This window comes from Chelonia mydas, chromosome 1 (assembly GCF_015237465.2).
Source record: "Chelonia mydas isolate rCheMyd1 chromosome 1, rCheMyd1.pri.v2, whole genome shotgun sequence".
Taxonomy (NCBI): domain Eukaryota; kingdom Metazoa; phylum Chordata; order Testudines; family Cheloniidae; genus Chelonia; species Chelonia mydas.
In genome coordinates, this window is record NC_057849.1 from 257,234,431 (window position 1) to 257,253,292 (window position 18,862).

The 18,862-nt window shown below is 44.6% G+C and overlaps 1 protein-coding gene across 11 annotated transcripts in view; it reads right to left on the reverse strand.

Annotated features, from left to right (window-relative positions):
- MRTFA (myocardin related transcription factor A) overlaps positions 1–18,862 on the reverse strand; it is a 172,877-nt gene that overhangs the window by 130,324 nt on the left and 23,691 nt on the right. For 8 of the 11 annotated variants that reach the window (XR_006289908.1, XM_037882161.2, XM_043543848.1 and 5 more), the window contains one exon: positions 9,730–9,994. Coding sequence is in view for 10 of the 11 variants with exons in the window: in XM_037882161.2 (XP_037738089.1) it covers positions 9,730–9,994 (265 nt within the window). In the remaining variant the exon portion in view is untranslated. The remainder of the gene's footprint in view (positions 1–9,729; positions 9,995–18,862) is intronic. The other 3 variants (XM_043543849.1, XM_037882172.2, XM_043543844.1) reach the window with 1 other exon arrangement.

Below are 18,862 nucleotides of genomic sequence, written 5' to 3' on the forward strand. Positions count from 1 at the left end.
TAGGCCAGAGTCTCTATTCTGGCAGAGCTTTTTTCAGCTGAGGAGTACCTGAATTTGCAAAGGTGCCTTTGCACCTCCTACATTCTGGGCCCTTATCCCTGTTTAACAGCAAGTCTATGTTGCCCTGCAGTTTGACCTAATACTACTATGCACCACAGTGATGTGCTGTAACTCCCCTGTGTGGACACTTGGGTACAAACTAAAAGGTTCATAGTGCACGTTAACATAGTCCTCTTCAAACAGGACTACATTAATGCAAAGCAGGATCCTTGTAGTTGGTGCCCCCAGAATCCACGTGCGGGAGGTACCCACTGCTATTTACCCCCACCTCTATGCCCTAAATTAAACCGATCTCAAAGCTGCTTTTACTCTCATGTCATGGTCCCCTAATGGCTGCACAACATCTTAGAAGAGCCAAGTGCAGAAGACTGTAGCAACATCTCCTCCTCCTCCAACACTTCTCGGTCTGTGAAGGATTCAGCACAGTCTCATGATGACAGATTTAAACCATCCAGGGAATCCCCTTCTGCAGGTGATATTCCAGCAGGGCTGTTTGTTGGTTTTCCATCCTTTTTACACCAACAGTGTGTCATAAACAGACTAAATCACAACACATAATTTAGGCCTTTTGACTTTAAGGCACCATGCTCACCTAAATACCATCTATGCCAGTGGTTCTAAAATTAGGGGCACTGCTTGTTCAGGGAAAGCCCCTGGCAGGCCGAGCCGGTTTGTTTACCTGCCGCATCAGCAGGTTCAGCCGATCGCGGCTCCCACTGGCTGCGGTTCGCCACTCCAGGCCAATGGGGGCTGCAGGAAGGGAGGCCAGCACATCCCTCGGCCCGCACCGCTTCCCGCAGCCCCCATTCACCTGGAGCGGCAAACCAGTGGGAGCCGCGATCGGCCGAACCTGCAGACGCGGCAGGTAAACAAACCAGCCTGGCCCGCCAGGGGCTTTCCCCAAACAAGCAGCGCCCCTAGTTTGAGAACCACTGATCTATGCAGTCCTAGCTTCAAGGCTTATATTCTCTCTCACATGCACACCCTTAAAAGAACATTAAGGTTGCAAAGTCAAGCATTCAAAAGTTAGGAAATGCCAAAATGAAGTTTGCTATGCAAACTTAATTCGGCCTGGTACATGATAAGGCTTATGCAGTCTTTAGTTACATGATCGCACACTATTATTTCCACAGGATCTTGTCTTATTCAGTGCACAGAATGGACAGTGCTCTGGGAATGAATTGGGGTTATGTATTGAAGGAAGCAGTGGTCTGTAAGACCTTATCTTGTGTGTTGCAGAAGTTTGAAGGAATGTAGTGAACAAGGTGGAACATCACAGGAAGAGAAAGGACAACCTCACAATTATGGCAGTTGAATACTGCTCTAGGAAACTGGGTTCTGACCCTGCCACAGAGTGCCTGTATGATACCAGGCAAGTCACTTAAACCACATTTTTCACAGATGTTCCTCATTTTCCAGGTGCCTGACTTGAGACTCTGGAGTCTGATTTGCTGAAGTACTGAGCAGCCAGAGCTGCAACTAAAGTAAATGGGAGTTGTGCATATGAATTGCTATATGAAGCCAGCTATTGGACAAAATCAGTTCATAGGCATCTCAAACTGGGCACCCAAAGTCAATGGACACTTCTGATCTTAATCTCTCTATGCCTCAGCTCTCCATGTATAAAACAGAGATAATATCACCCCCTCATCTCATAGGGAACGTGAAAATAAATTCATTAAATGTATGTGAAGCACTCATTTACTGTCATGATAAGCACCACAGAAAAGCTACGAGGAAATTAATAATTCTGTCTTCAGAATAAGGTTTGAATAGCGTGCAGTAAGGCAGGCCTGGGACTACACATTGACAATGAGGAGAACAAAATATTGAACAGCTTCTAATTTAATGAGCATCCATTCTGAGCCCTGACTGAGGCAGGGTCCAGCGGAAAACTTTGTACATAATCCTGCAATTAAAGACTGTATCATAATGCATATGGACATGGGTTCAGGATTAAGATTGCCTCATTTTCTCGCTTTTGAGTACTTAACTTTGCAATCTTATTAATGTTCTTTTAATAGCTTTGTGTGTAATTTCCTACGCTTTTAAAAAAGCAAACTGAAAAACGTGTCATTTTACACATGTACACGATTGATTCACAGAGTTGAAACGTTTAGATCCACCACACAAATCTCTGCCACTCGAGCTAATGAGCTACGTGCTAGCAGTTGTAGGCTACCTTCTATGTAGTTCAGCACTATAGAGGATGACACTGTCATTGGGTTCCACAGATATTTGCTGACAGCAGAGGAATGGAGACACTCAGGGATTTTGGATTTCATTCCAGTCTCCTTAGAGTAGAGTTCTCTAGTTGGTCAGACTCTTCTGCCCAACCCCCAAGCTTGACCTCTTTGCCACATCCCCACCAACCTGGGCCTGGCCTAGCTGTACCCCATCACTGACTCCTCATCTATTCAGTCCCAGTCTCCACTCAAGTTGCTGATCCCAGTCCCCTTGCCATTGTAAGATCACTTGTGTAGCAGCTCTCTGGCTCAGGGGTGTGGTTTTTTTCAAACCTCTGAGCAACATAAGTTTTGCTGACATAAGTGGTAGTATAGACATGGCCTCAGTCACTCGGAGGGACTGGTGTATGTATAGCCTGATCACCCACAGAAGCTGTGAGAGGCTCAAGGATTATTAGTTGTTAAACTCCAGCAAATCTTTACTGATCTCATGGAAACTGCGATTTTTCAAAGGCTTATAATTTAGTCTTATTAGGGCAGATTTTCATGGAAATGGCAAAAAGGCACACAACTTTGACCTTTGACTGGCCACCCTTTGACAAATTGCAAGTCCCTGCTCCAAAACATGGGAGCACTACAGCTTTCCAAAGAAAAGGTAACCAAGAATTTTTTTTAAAACATTGAAAAAACAAACATTTTTCTCTAGCCTCATTCTCAGAAAATAGTGAACATTCCAAATTCAGCCAGTGGAAGACACTCAGCATGGAAAATTTCAGTCTGTTTCAAATTTGGCAAAGTTACAGCAACTGAAAATAGTGTCTTATAATGGGAAGCATTGAGCAACCTTAATTGGCAGTTCTACCAGTCCATACACAATAATGCGGGCCTTAAGGCTAGGATTTTACTTAATAAGCATACACAGTGAGGAGCTGAAGTAGGGAACTGAACCTTGACAATTTATCCAGGGCCCACTCATAGAAGAATATCTTAAACCTGAACATCCACAATAAGCAAAGGGAGAGACGCCTAGTTTGTCAACAAAAATGCTTTGTGTTTCCTTTTTTTGGGGGAAAGAGGAGGGAAGAATGAGAGAAACAGTTCCCTTCCCCTTCAGAAAGCCCTTCCAAGGAAAAGCACTATTTTGCACCCTAGAAGTTACTCCACACTCAGGTGCCATTACTGGTGTTCACATTCCCCTACCAAACTAACACAGATAGGTAGTTGCAGGGTGGACTGATTTAAAATCAAAGCGATTTAAACCACCAATTTTAATCACTATTTAAATCAGCAAGCAGGAAACCTTGATTTAAATTGTTGGTTTTAATCATGTTTTGCATTTGTAATTTTTATTCTAAGGAACGGCTGACACTCATTCATTGGTAACCACTGAAACATTTTATTTGCACTTAATATAGCCTTTACAATACACTTGGAGTTTCTTTTTGCTAACCAGGGAAATAAACTATGTCTATACATATTTAGATAAGCAATTATACAGCCATGATTAATATGATGACCAGGATGAAGAAATGGCCAAAACGATCAATTCCCAGCTCTGGGCCTGGCTTATTTAGAGAGCCATTTCCATGTATTAACAAGGACTGTTTTAAATAACCACAGGGTTACACACAATGTCACCTTGATACCTCAGAGGGGAAAGAGAAGAGAGGAAGGAGGAAAAAGTAGAGAGCAATAGCATAAACGGGGGGGGGGGGGAGTTTAAAAAAAATCATGCTGTCTTCAGTAGAAACAAACAAAACCTGATGTTGAGAGTAAGCTTGATAAAGAAGCCAGCGCATTAATGGTAAAGACAGCCTTCACTAACTACTTTTAACTGCCTGTTTACTTTGCCCTTATCACTATTTGACAGTATTTTTTAACCTTGATTTATTCCAAAAGACTAATTTCTGTGCTGTACTGTAATCCCCATCAATATTAGTCCAACATTTCCAGCAAGATCTGGGCCTCAAAAAAGCATGAGAAATGTTTGGGCAAGGCACAATCTTTTAAGACATGTAACTAACAATTTCTCTGTTAAATCTATCCAAGGCAGACTGGTTGTTCTTATACCAACATACCATTCCTTTTACTCACACAACTGTGAGGGGACTGCAAGCCCACTTGGAATGTGTGTGAAGGACAAATCAAACAGAACTATGAATTTCCTGCCTTTGGTGTGTGACTGTTACAACATCCTTAGTGTACTTTCCACATTTAAGTACAAAATAAGGCAACAACTATCACCTGATAACCAAATACAGGGATTGAGGGCAACCCCCAAAGCACTACCCACTCTAGAATAAATAAATAAACTTGGAGCGACTGTTTTACAAAGACCATGTCCCCTGTAATATCATGACAGTGTTCAGTGTTAATCCCAATTGCTGTTGGCATATGCAAACTCCACCCTCTTAAAAACATGTTCACAAGCCACAAGACTTGTTAAAGGGGATAGTTTATGGCATGATTGTTCTGAAGAAAATAATATACGTGCTGGATACTGAAACTGTGCTAGCTAAAAGTAAGTTAAAAAGCTTAACAAGGTGTTTGCAAACTATGCTTGACAACCATTTCTGAATCTGTTGTAACAAATATTGCTCTGATCAGGGGTAGAGAGAGTGCTAATACAGGAACATCCACCAGCACCTTTCCCTAAATGAAGCTGAACGCTATTCAGTACATCTAAGATATTTTTCAGAGTAACAGCCGTGTTAATCTGTATTCGTAAAAAGAAAAGGAGTACTTGTGGCACCTTAGAGACTAACCAGTTTATTTGAGCATGAGCTTTCGTGAGCTACAGCTGTAGCTCACGAAAGCTCATGCTCAAATAAACTGGTTAGTCTCTAAGGTGCCACAAGTACTCCTTTTCTTTTTATCTAAGATATTAACACCTATAATTTAAAAACTGTGTAAGTGTAGGAACAAATGTGTTTGAGCCCCTCAAAACGATTTACAGGATGCTTATGTTGCAATGTCTAGCAGAGTCCAGTCTACGTTAGCCAGTGCGGCAAAAAATTAATTCCATGTTTTGTAAACCGTTCACTATACTGCACAGTGAAAGCTCTCAGATACCTGAAGCACATACATGCCTGTTACAAGAAGTATAGTCACCACACTGAAACTCCACACATTCCAACCAGTAGAGTCTCTCCCCCCAGATGCCCCTGGCGTTCTGTAGAGTGCAAGCATCCCAAACTCAAACCAAAAATATGACAAGCAACTGCAAGTTCTGTCCAAACTTGTAGCGGCAGTGATCTTCTGAATGACATAACTGAATGCAGAGCCATTCAGACAATGAAAGAAAAAACCAGGACAGCCTCAGACTCCTTCCAGAACACTTTACATGGCCTCAGGACAGAGAGATGACGACTTCTAGTGACTAGACTGGTCAGTGGGTAGAGGCCAAGAATAGGATGAGGTAATCATTCTCATGTGACTGAAATTAAAAGCTAAACAAGGAGTTCACTTAGAAAAAAGTGACCAACTTGCATGAAATTCTTAAGTCTGATCTTTTGCCTTTAGGGCTGGGAAAGGCACTCAGATACCATGATTATGGGTGCTAGGACATCCAAAGATCTTCTCACTGCGAGGTTCACAAAGATCATTTGTAATTGTAATAAAGTTCAGAAAAATCTAGAGAGGAACCTCTCTGATTTGGAAAAATTGGACACAAACTGATAGTCTCTTGCATTTCAGTTCTGCAGCAGTAAGAACATAGAATCTGCCACACTAGAACAGACTGATTATGTATTTAGTCCAGGATTCTCTTAGTCCAGGTTCCCAAGAGCAGCCAATGCCAAATGCTTCAGAGAAAAGCGTAAACTCCCATTATGCATTTAAATTGTGCAATACTATACTGTGTAGAGAAGTCTCTTCTCGACCTCGACAAATGATCAATTTATGCCCTGAAGCACATGGATTAGTCCTAGTAATGGTTGTTTAGTGTAACTGCACATGCAACATTTATTCCTATAAACATCTACTAGTAAAGAGAAAAAGAGAGTCTTTTGTAAGCTTAAGGAACACAAAGGCTTAACCCCTGTTAGAAGGCCACTAGACACGAGTAGTTAGCTCAGCTCTGAGTCAGCAGTGCCTGTCTGAAACTGCAAATGGAATACACCCTTTCAACACACACAGGCACCTCCAACATTTCTCTGTCATTTTAAGATCTCTCCGCCACTCCCTACCCACTGCTCAATATCTTGGGTTTGGTCAGCTGTCACAGAAGCAGTTCCATTGCACATGGCATTTTTCCCTAGTCAATTTGATAAAGCTAAGGAATGTTCAGGCAATCAAATGTCAACCCAACTGGCAGAACAGCTGAGATTTTTTGATCAGCGTTTAAAACAAAAGGTATAACTGGAAATAGAGTCACACCTACATAAACAACTAACTACAGTGGTCAATATCTATCATCAATATCAATATCCCATCAATGTCACTAAGAACTCCATTTTAAATATCTTCTATAAAGACATTTTTAAAGAACAAATTTATTGATCTAAGATGCATTAATATATTATGTCACAAGCAAAATCATTCATTGCAGAGACTCATGAACCATTAAACAGGGTGTCCTTTTACATTGACACAGTTTGTAGATACTTGTATTTATGTAACAGCTTTCATCCTACAGTATCTTATAGGCAGAATGGGTGTGTGCATGCATTAGTGTTAAATACACACCCAGATCACTTTGCCCACAAATGAAACACAGCAGCTGTTCAGACGCACGCAGCAACAAACCACAGCTTTAGGAGCAAAGAATATTGAATACATCTGAAATTATAAGGGGAATTTAAGTATTTAGGTTACCCAACTTGGGAATCTCACCCGTCACCAGGACTAACATTTGTAGTTCTTAGGAAAATATTACAAGTTATCTTTAGTGAACATGACCATCTATAGACACTGGACTTTATGTCTTGTCTGAAAGATAGCACCCTCCAGCAACATAATTCCCCCCATCACGCTGGATACTGTTTCAGTATCAACCCTACAGAGAACCACATAATCAATCACTAACACCATTTCCTGCAGTACCTTTAGTTTCCCCTTGAGGAAAAATGTGGGTGGAGAGGTGCTTCCATTCACGTACTTTCCAGACCCAACCCTGTTTAACTTGTTTGTGCTAAGTACATGACAGCCCGCAGTGATATAGCTATAGACTCAATCCTTAAGTGCTGTACCTCAAGGAGACGTGCCTCAAGAAATAGAACATAACCTCCATTGGAATATATTCAACTGCGGACACTGTAACCACAGCATAAGGGGAAAGGGCTGGGATGAATAATTCCCCTTGCCTTCCTTCCTGTCCCATTTAAGAGATTTACTTTTGTTGCTAAGGAAAACCCCTCTAGGTTACACAGGTAATTGGGTTAGCCTCCAGAGAAAGGCACTCCCAGCTTTCCTGAGTCAAAAAAATGGATAAGCTCAAAAAGCAGAGTACATTGACTTAAATCATCAATTTTAATCATGATTTAAATCAGGAAGCAGGAAACCTTGATTGAAATAACTGATTTTAATCACATTCCACATTTGTAGATTTTAGTTGTTTTTCTAAAGAAAGACTGATTCTAACTGGTTGGTATCCATTAAAACATGTTGATTTGCAACTAAATAAAACCAAAAAGAAAAGGAGTAGTAGTGGCACCTTAGAGACTAACCAATTTATTTGATCATAAGCTTTCGTGAGCTACAGCTCACTTCATCGGATGCATTCGATGAAGTGAGCTGTAGCTCACGAAAGCTTATGCTCAAATAAATTGGTTAGTCTCTAAGGTGCCACTACTACTCCTTTTCTTTTTGCGAATACAGACTAACACGGCTGCTACTCTGAAATCTAAATAAAACCACTACACTAAATTTGGTGCTTCTTTTTGCTAACCACGAAGATAGTGTATCTATATGCATTTATTTAAACTATTGCATAGCTTAATTTACATTTATTCAGATTCTTACATTTTACATTTTTATCATCTTAGAAAATGGTGAGTGATGCACATTTTCTTTCTTACTAGGTGATTAATTTATTACTTGTCATTTGGGCCAAATTCTCTTTGGATTAAATTAAAATTCAATTTAAAATGCATAAAAACATCTAAATTTTTGTATTAAATAAAACAACTTTAAGTGTAATAGATACATAAAAACATTTATCAAAAAGTTTATTAAAACATGTTTTGTATTTAAAACAAACTGATTTGTTCAACAAAGGAAGTATTATTTACAGTTAGAGAATTGTAAGCTGTTTCTGGTTACGATCCTTCAAGATTTTAAAACTAGACAATTTCATCTTCACACTCAGATTTTTAATTTATAGATTGGAAGAGGAAAACAAGCTTTCCTACTTTTCAACATCCAATAGTTTTCTTAACTTTGGATGAACTAGTCACTGAACTGAACTAGTCGAATAAACTGAAAAAGAAAATATTCTCTTGGCACCACCAAAAGAGGCTACTGCTCTCAAAAGCTGATTTAGCAATTCAACAAACTGGTTCCAGGTGCTTAGCCAGTAAGTTCTTTAAAACTTTGCAGCAAACATGTACTGCATAGTATTATTTTCTGTATTTAAATTAAATTATTTTAATAGATAAGCAGCTTAGGTATTTAAATATAAAGTTGAAAACCCATGTAATTTTAAATACATTTTTAAAATAAACCTGTATTTAATTTAAACCCAAAAAAAATGCATATTTTTTCTTTAATCAATTTTTTTATCCATCCTGAAAGTCTCCCTGCCCCAAATTAACCCACCACAGTTAATTAGGAGTCATTTTCCCCCAAATGTTGAGCAATGGCCTCCACAGCCATTTCAAGTTTCCCACTTTGAGATTTGTTGGGCTGCAATTATAAACAAAAAGGTGTCAATGAGGGTTGAGCATTCAGCATCAACTGTACCTTGCAGAATCAGGCCCTAGGTGATGCGTCCACACAAAGTCAGGCTTAGCTCATCTGCTGTTTCTGAATTCAGGATCCTTCACAACTTTAATAAACTTAACTGGCCATTTTAGCCAGTCATGGCAAGAAAGATTTCTCACTGACGGAACACAGGCAAACACGACTCATAGAAGAGTCACCAGCTCCAAGAGAATACCAGCTCCAAGAGGATAGCCTAAAGATGAGATGACACTTCCTTTGCTTTCATCTTTTGGTTTTGCACAATTCTTAACCACCACACAGCATGGGATAGTTATTCTGCCAATTACACAGGGCAATAACCCACAAGCATTCGTTGTTAGAGTCCTCTGGGACTTCAAAAGCCAACACAAGTCACCAATCCTTCTCCTTAGAAGTCAATCTTCTTCTGCTCTGCCTCAGTTTCTCATAGTTATACCTGCTCTGGATTACAAACTGTTCATATTAATTATATATTATAAATGTAAGTGGCACTGTATTCAAAGCATGTGCCATGTCAACTTGCTGTATCGTCTGAAGCCGGATTACCAGGAACAAAGACATCACAGATAACTGTGCTACTTACCATTCTTCCTCTCACTTAACGGAGGGAGATTGGGGTTTCGGCCATGGTGAAGGTTCAGGGTCAGCTCGGGCTGCAGGGAGAGCTCCTGCAGCTCATTAGCAACAGCTTCGCTCTGGGGGCTTGGTGCCGCAGAAAGCGACACCAACACCGGTTCATCATCATTTTCGCCAGCCCCTCCTCCGTCCAGCCCATTTCCAGCAATGGCGGAAGGGGGCAGGCACATCACACCGGAGAAATCCACTTTGGCTTTCGTGATGGCAACCTGCTGAAGGGACAGAGAACACAAGTTTGGTACTTATTATACAGTGAACTATCCCACCTCCCTTGCTGTAGATGGTATCTCTACATTTAAAACCAATGTTATTTCTAGATCTTCGTTAGAATTCATTTTCAGCTGAGTTCAATTCAAACCCAACACTAGTCATTCAAACCCAGTACACCCACTGGGTTAAAAACTCATATGGCATTTTCTTCTCCTCAACACAATCATTGCTGAGTCTGCTTGCTAGCCGTGCTACTGAGCGTGATCACCCTCCTCCTGCCCTCTAGCCATCTATCAGGTCAGCATCCTCAACCTATTGGTAATTCAATCCCCACATTTTCAAGCAGGGTAAAGATCACAAGCTTGATTCTGCTTACCTTTCCTAATCTTCCAGTTAACCACATTTACTCAGCTTCCCTGCTGATCTCTTTTTAAGGGATCCCCTTGTTTTATAGCAATATATGGTCTTAAAAGGTTAATTATCAACTTGAAATCTAGTCAGTTTCTTAAAATGAATAAAGTAATTTCAGGGACTACATGCACGCGTTCACCTGCCAATTGTGGTTTTACACACAGATTTTCACACCTAAAAAGTTGCCATCTTTCCCCATTATGCAAAAAATCCATGTAAACAGTGAAAGTTTACTATGGAGAAAACAATCTTAAAGTATTGTCAGCTACACAGAGTAAACAAACTGAGGAGTTTTCCTCTTTAATCTCTGAACAACAGTAATGTAAAGGACAAGATTAAGAGCCTCAGTTATCCAAAATCTGAATTGACAATCAGATTAAATGTGAATATTTAAAATTCACAGCTGTCCTTTCATGCAACTCCCTTTCAAATGTCTGGAACATCCAAGACACGAGTAGTATATCCAGCTACACAGACTGAAGCACACTGGATGACTGGCTGGCTTCCATATGAGAATCATCAGTAAAATGGTTACTAACATTAATATTTACATGGTAATGGCAATTTATGCTGGACCATTCACATGCAGTTAATAGGTATGGCAGTTTCCTGCTCCTTAGCACTGCTTCTAGACTGAGCAGCCAGACAGCCCTGCACTACTTTGGCTGTGCTGAAGCCATGCCTCAATCTGAAGGCTTTTCAGAAGCTAAACTTCCATTTTAAAGAGTTGTGAGCTAGCTATGAAGAAAAGGTAAATTCAGCAGGAAATCCCTATCTAATCTAGAAAACCCTCCAAACAGTGTAAAAGCCTAAGGGCATGGCTACACTTGCAGGTGTAGAGCGCTGTGAGTTAAACCACCCCTCAGAGAGCACAGTAGGGAAAGCACTGCCATGGATTCACACTGACAGCTCACAGCACACTGGCGTGGCCACATTTGCAGCACCTCCAGCGGCATTGGGAGCAGTGCATTATGGGCAGCTATCCCACAGAGGACCTCTTCCCATTCTGGCGCTGTGGCTTGTGGGAAGGGGGTGGGGCATTCTGGGTCCTGTCCCAACACCCCATGATGCATCGCTTTGCATCCCAGCAATCCCTGTGCTTCAGCCCACATTTGGCACCATCTTGCAATGTTTTTTGTACTGCGCGCGCTGTCTTCCCTTTCAGTCTGCGGGAATGGAGCCTGAAGCGCTGAGGAATATGCTGATGAGTCTTGCCAGCACGTCACGTTTGGCAGTCGAGTTATTCCTTAAGCTACAAACTGACAGGGAGGAGTCAGATGATGATGTCGACTAGCGTAACACATATGACATGAGATTGCTTGTGGCATTCACAGACATGCTCACCACCGTGGAACGCCGCTTTTGAGCTCAGGAAACAAGCTCTGAGTGGTGGGATCACATTGTCATGCAAGTCTGGGATGACGAGCAGTGGCTGCAGAACTTTTGGATGAGAAAAGCCACTTTCTTGGGACTGTGTGCTGAGCTTGCCCCCACCCTGCGCCGCAAGGACACGAGATTGAGAGCTTCCCTGACGGTGGAGAAGCAAGTGGCTATTGCAATCTGGAAGCTGGCAACTCTAGACAGTTACCGATCAGTCGCTAACCAGTCTGGAGCAGGAAAGTCGACCGTTGGAATCGTGTTGATGCAAGTTTGCAGGGCCATTAATCGCATCCTGCTCAGAAGAACCATGACTCTGGGTAACATGTATGACATTGTGGCTGGCTTTGCACAAATGGGTTTCCCTAACTGCGGAGGAGCAATAGATGGGACGCAGATTCCAATTCTGGCACCAGCCCCCTAGCCTCTGAGTACGTTAACTGGAAGGGGTATTTCTCTCTGGTTCTCCAGGCGTTTGTGGATCACCGTAGGCATTTCACTGACATTAATGCAGCTGGCCAGAAAAGGTGCATGACGCATGCATCTTTCGGAACACTGGCCTATTCAGGAAGCTGCAAGCCAGGACTTTTTTCCCCAGACCAGAAGATCACCGTAGGGGAAGACAAAATGCCCATTGTGATCCTCGGAGACTCTGCTTTCCCTTTAATGCCGTGGCTCATGAAACCCTACACATGGAGCCTTGAAAGCAGCAAGGAGCAGTTCAACAACAGGCTGAGTCGGTGTAGAAGGACTGTGGAGTATGCTTTTGGCCGTTTAAAGGGCCGCTGGCGCTCTCTGTATGGGAAGCTGGACCTGACCGATGACAACATCCCCGCGGTTATATCCGCATGCTGTACCCTCCATAATATTTGCGAAGGCAAAGGTGAAAGATTCACTCAGGCATGGAACTCAGAGGTTCAACAGCTGGAGGCTGAATTTGAACAGCCAGAGAGCAGGGCTTTTAGAGAGGCCCAGCACGGGGCTGCAAGGATTAGGGCTGCCTTGAGGGAGCAATTTGAGGCTGAAAGCCACCAGTAATGTTTGGTGCTCTGCACGGGAGTGAAGAGCAGTGGTTCCAATGTTAGAAGGAATCTGTGTTTGCTACACTGACTTGCAGTGCCTGTTGCTTTCCTGGGCTAAGGTATCTTTTACTTTATGCAATAATAAAGAATGTTTTCAAAGCCAAAAAAATCCATTTATTTAAAAGAAAATTCATTTATTAAAAAGAAACACAACTGCTTGGGAAACAGAAAGGGCAAGGGGGTGGGGTGGAGTGGGGAACGATTCAATCACAGATTTGCGTATGTCCCGTGAGCATACTCTGCCTTCCTGTCTGGAGTGCTGCACTTCAGGCTGGCTAAAATGCATGGTGATGGGGGTTGAGTGCAGTGGGTAAGGATCATAGTTTGCAGGGCTGGGTGGTGAAGCTACAGGTGTTGGAGGCAGCTGGTGGCGATAAGAACCCGGATGTGGGGGAAAGTGGGTTGGAGGTGACATGGGGGCACAAAGGAAAGAGTTTTGGGACAAGGGCGGCAGGGGGGGCGGGCACGGTAGTGCTCCACCTGCATAGCTACGAGCGCCTGTATCGAATCCACTTGGTGCTCCATAATGCTTAGCAGCCGCTCCATGCTTTGGTGCCGGCGTTCCGCATTCTGCTGGCGGACCCTCCTTTCACTCTCCTGCCACTCCTGCACTTTTTGATTTTCATTAAGGGTCTGCTGCATTACTTCAGGAGGACGGTGAAGAAATTTGGCAACATGTCACCTCCTGAAAAAGAAAGGAGAGCGTCCATGTACTAGCAGCGCAGATACAGGTAAGCAACCGTTTTCATGTTCTCTCCACAGGTATTACTGCGGAGAGTGGACTAGATGATACATCTGAGGGAAGGGAACAGAAGGAGACTCCGCCGATTGGAAGGCATGAGATGCACTGTCGTAGGGATGGGGGTTCCATGACCACTGCTCCCAAGAGAAGGAGGCTGGTGGTGGTGGTCGGGGACTCTCTCCTCAGGGGGACTGAGTCATCTATCTGCCGCCCCGACCGGGAAAACCGAGAAGTCTGCTGCTTGCCAGGAGCTAGGATTCACGATGTGACAAAGAGACTGCCGAGAATCATCAAGGCCTTGGATCGCTACCCCTTCCTGCTTCTCCACGTGGGCACCAATGATACCGCCAAGAATGACCTTGAGCGGATCACGGCAGACTATGTGGCTCTGGGAAGAAGGATAAAGGAGTTTGAGGCGCAGGTGGTGTTTTCGTCCATCCTCCCCGTAGAAGGAAAAGGCCTGGGTAGAGACTGTTGAATTGTGGAAGTCAACGAATGGCTACGCAGGTGGTGTCGGAGAGAAGGCTTTGGAGTCTTTGACCATGGGATGGTGTTCCAAGAAGGAGGAGTGCTAGGCAGAGACGGGCTCCACCTAATGGAGAGGGAAGAGCATCTTTGCAAGCAGGCTGGCTAACCTAGTGAGGAGGGCTTTAAACTAGGTTCACCAGGGGAAGGAGACTAAAGCCCTGAGGTAAGTGGGGAAGTGAGATACCGGGAGGAAGCATGAGCAGGAGAACGCGAAAGTGGAGGGCTCCTGCCTCATACTAAGAAAGCAGGACAAACAGCAAGTTATCTCAAGTGCCTATACACAAATGCAAGAAGCCTGGGAAACAAGTAGGGAGAACTGGAAGTCCTGGCACAGTCAAGGAATTATGATGTGATTGGAATAACAGAGACTTTGTGGGATAACTCACATGACTGGAGTACTGTCATGGATGGATATAAACTGTTCAGGAAGGACAGGCAGAGCAGAAAAGATGGGGGAGTTGCATTGTATGTAAGAGCAGTATGACTGCTCAGAGCTCCGGTATGAAACTGCGGAAAAACCTGAGTGTCTCTAGTTTAAGTTTAGAAGCGTGAGCAACAAGGGTGATGTTGAGGTGGGAGTCTGCTATAGACCACTGGATCAGGGGGATGAGGCTTTCTTCCAGCAACTAACGGAAGTTACTAGATCGCAGGCGCTGGTTCTCATGGGAGACTTCAATCACCCGGATATCTGCTGGGAGAGCAATACAGCGGTGCACAGACAATCCAGGAAGTTTTTGGAAAGTGTAGGGGACAATTTCCTGGTGCAAGTGCTGGAGGAACCAACTAGGGGCAGAGCTCTTCTTGACCTGCTGCTCACAAACCGGGAAGAATTAGTAGGGGAAGCAAAAGTGGATGGGAACCTGGGAGGCAGTGACCATGAGATGGTCAAGTTCAGGATCCTGACGCAGGGAAGAAAGGAGAGCAGCAGAATACAGACCCTGGACTTCAGAAAAGCAGATTTTGACAACCTCAGGGAACTGATGGGCAGGATGCCCTGGGAAAATAACATGAGGGGGAAAGGAGTCCAGGAGAGCTGGCTGTATTTTAAACCTCCTTATTGAGGTTACAGGGACAAACCATCCAGATGTGTAGGAAGAATAGTAAATATGGCAGGCGACCAGCTTGGCTTAACAGTGAAATCCTTGCTGATCTTAAACACAAAAAAGAAGCTTACAAAAAGTGGAAGATTGGACAAATGACCAGGGAAGAGCATAAAAATATTGTTCAGGCATGCAGGAGTGAAATCAGGAAGGCCAAATCACACCTGGAGGTGCAGCTAGCAAGAGATGTTAAGAGTAACAAGAAGGGTTTCTTCAGGTATGTCAGCAACAAGAAGAAAGTCAAGGAAAGCGTGGGCCCCTTACTGAGTGAGGGAGGCAACCTAGTGACAGAGGATGTGGAAAAAGCTAATGTACTCAATGCTTTTTTTGCCTCCGTCTTCACGAACAAGGTCAGCTCCCAGACTGCTGCACTGGGCAGCACAGCATGGGGAGGAGGTGAGCAGCCCTCTGTGAAGAAAGAAGTGGCTCGGGACTATTTAGAAAAGCTGGACGAGCACAAATCCATGGGGCCGGATGCGCTGCATCTGAGAGTGCTAAAGGAGTTGGCGGATGTGACTGCAGAGCCATCGGCCATTATCTTTGAAAACTCATGGCGATTGGGGGAGGTCTTGGACGACTGGAAAAAGGCTAATGTAGTGCCCGTCTTTAAAAAAGGGAAGGAGGAGGATCCGGGGAACTACAGGCCAGTCATCCTCACCTCACTCCCTGGAAAAATCATGGAGCAGGTCCTCAAGAAATCAATTCTGAAGCACTTAGAGGAGAGAAAAGTGATCAGGAACAGTCAGCATGGATTCACCAAGGGCAAGTCATGCCTGACTAACCTAATTGCCTTCTATGACGAGATAACTGGCTCTGTGGATGAGGGGAATTCAGTGGACATGTTGTTCCTTGACTTTAGCAAAGCTTTTGACACGGTCTCCCACAGTATTCTTGCCAGTAAGTTAAAGTAGTATGGGCTGGATGAATGGACGATAAGGTGGATAGAAAGCTGGCTTGATTGTCGGGCTCAACGGGTAGTGATCAATGGCTCCATGTCTAGTTGGGAGCCGGTATCAAGTGGAGTGCCCCAAGGGTCGGTCCTCGGGCCGGTTTTGTTCAATATCTTCATTAATGATCTGGAGAATGGCGTGGATTGCACCCTCAGCAAGTTTGCAGATGACACTAAACTGGGAGGAGAGGTAGATACACTGGAGGGTAGGGATAGGATACAGAGTGCCCTAGACAAATTAGAGGATTGGGCCAAAAGAAATCCGATGAGGTTCAACAAGAACAAGTACAGAGTCTTGCACTTAGGACGGAAGAATCCCATGCACTGCTACAGACTAGGGACTGAATGGCTAGGCAGCAGTTCTACAGAAAAGGACCTAGGGGGTTACAGTGGATGAGAAGCTGGACATGAGTCAACAGCGTGCCCTTGTTGCCAAGAAGGCTAATGGCATTTTGGGCTGTATAAGTAGGGGCATTGCCAGCAGATCGAGGGATGTGATCACTCCCCTCTATTCGACATTGGTGAGGCCTCATCTGGAGTACTGTGTCCAGTTTTGGGCCCCACACTACAAGAAGGATGTGGAAAAATTAGAAAGAGTCCAGCGGAGGGCAACAAAAATGATTAAGGGGCTGGAGCACATGACTTATGAAGAGAGGCTGAGGGAACTGGGATTGTTTAGTCTGCAGAAGAGAAGAATGAGGGGGGATTTGATAGCTGCTTTCAACTACCTGAAAGGGGGTTCCAAAGAGGATGGATCTAGACTGTTCTCAGTGAGAGCTGATGACAGAACGAGGAGTAATGGTCTCAAGTTGCAGTGGGGGAGGTTTAGGTTGGATATTAGGAAAAACGTTTTCACTAGGAGGGTGGTGAAACACTGGAATGCGTTACCTAGGGAGGTGGTGGAATCTCCTTCCTTAGAAGTTTTTAAGGTCAGGCTTGACAAAGTCCTGGCTGGGATGATTTAGCTGGGGATTGGTCCTGCTTTGAGCAGGGGGTTGGACTAGATGACCTCCTGAGGTCCCTTCCAACCCTGATATTCTATGATTCTATGATGTCCTCTTTGCTTCTACGTGGCATCTTACTAATTCTTTGGAGTCTTTCGGCCGGTGATAACACAGATGGCCGAGATCTCAAGGTTGCATCTGTAAAGGCAAAATGCAACACTTAACAAAGGCAGCATTGTTCACATAAGATTCGTCCATACTTAAAGACAAGCACAGTCTACACAATAGCAGAATTTGCCCATCCCAAAGTGAGCGCACATAACCCACAGGAGCCCCAAAATGATCAGCAAGCACAGGGTCGAGGGGGACTGATTGTTTCACTGTCGTGCTGTCCTCTGGGGTCCTGTGCCTTGGGGAGAGCCAACAGCTGCAGGGGGCCCCTATACTGAACATTGTCCCCACATTTTCCAAAGGATTTCATCCTGGAAGATATCTCGCTGCTGAGGGTGACCTGGGAAACAAGGGAGGGTCTTCTACTACAATGCAGTTTCCACCCTGGCCCATATGCAGCTTGCCTGTGTGCAGCAATGGTCCCCCCGCCCCTCACGGCACAGTGGCGCGGACATGTTAGCCTGACTGGGACAAGGAGCACAGTAGCTCTCCCAAGAAACCTGTGCAAGTGCATTGCCCAGCTTCTGCATGAGACCTTTGAAGATATCACTGAGGCCAATTACCACAATGTGAGAGAGCACATCAACGCCCTATTCCGCATCTAGGCACACATGCAGCCCTAACCCTCCTCGCCCCAAGTGCTCGCACCGAATAAATTCCTTCCCGAAATAAAAGCCGCTTACCGGGCACTTCCTCAGGTGTTTGTCCTTCCCCAAGCACCGGCCACTGTGACTGGCTACCTTCCTCTTGGCTTGAGAGCAGCTCCTGGCTGCATGCATCTAGGGATGCCAGGGTGTCTCCCTCCTCCTCAGCACCCTCGCTCCCGCTTTCCTCCTCCTGCCTTGTTGAACTGGGCTCTGAAGTGTCCATGGTGGGCCTCGGAGTGGAGGTGGGGTCGGCCCCAAGTATTGCGTCCAGCTCTTTGTAGAAACGGCAGGTCGCAGGGGCAGCACTGGAGCAGCAGTTTGTATTGTGGGTTTTGCGGTAGGCATTCCGCAGCTCCTTCACTTTAACCCTGCACTGCTGTGTGTCCCGGTCATGGCCCCTTTCCATCATGTCCCTTGATATCTGCCTGAAGGTATCATAATTCCTACGGCTGGAGCGCGGGTGGGACTGGACAGCTTCCTCCCCACAAACACTGATGAGGACCAGCACCTCGCCATTGCTCCATACTGGGGATAGCCTGGCGCGTGGAGGCATGGTCCTGCAAAGATTCACTGAGAACACTCCAAGCCTTGCTGAGCAAAGAGGAAGGGGATTTTCAAAATTCCAAGGGAATTTAAAGGGCGGGTCTGGTGGTTGGTCATCTGAGGGCAGGGCAGTAGAGTTCAAAGTGATAACCAGAGTGGCTAGAATAGGCATTGTGGGACACTTCTGGAAGCCAATCAGAGCGCATTAACAGACCAGGGCATCCACACTGGTGTTGCAGCGCTCCAGCTGGGGCGCAGCAAGCTTTATGCCTCTTATAACTAATACCAAAGTACTAAGTTGTAGTAACTTTTTCTCAGAAGAATGCTTAGTAACTTGTCCACCTTGTCTCTCTTCTATCTTGGGACCAACATGGCC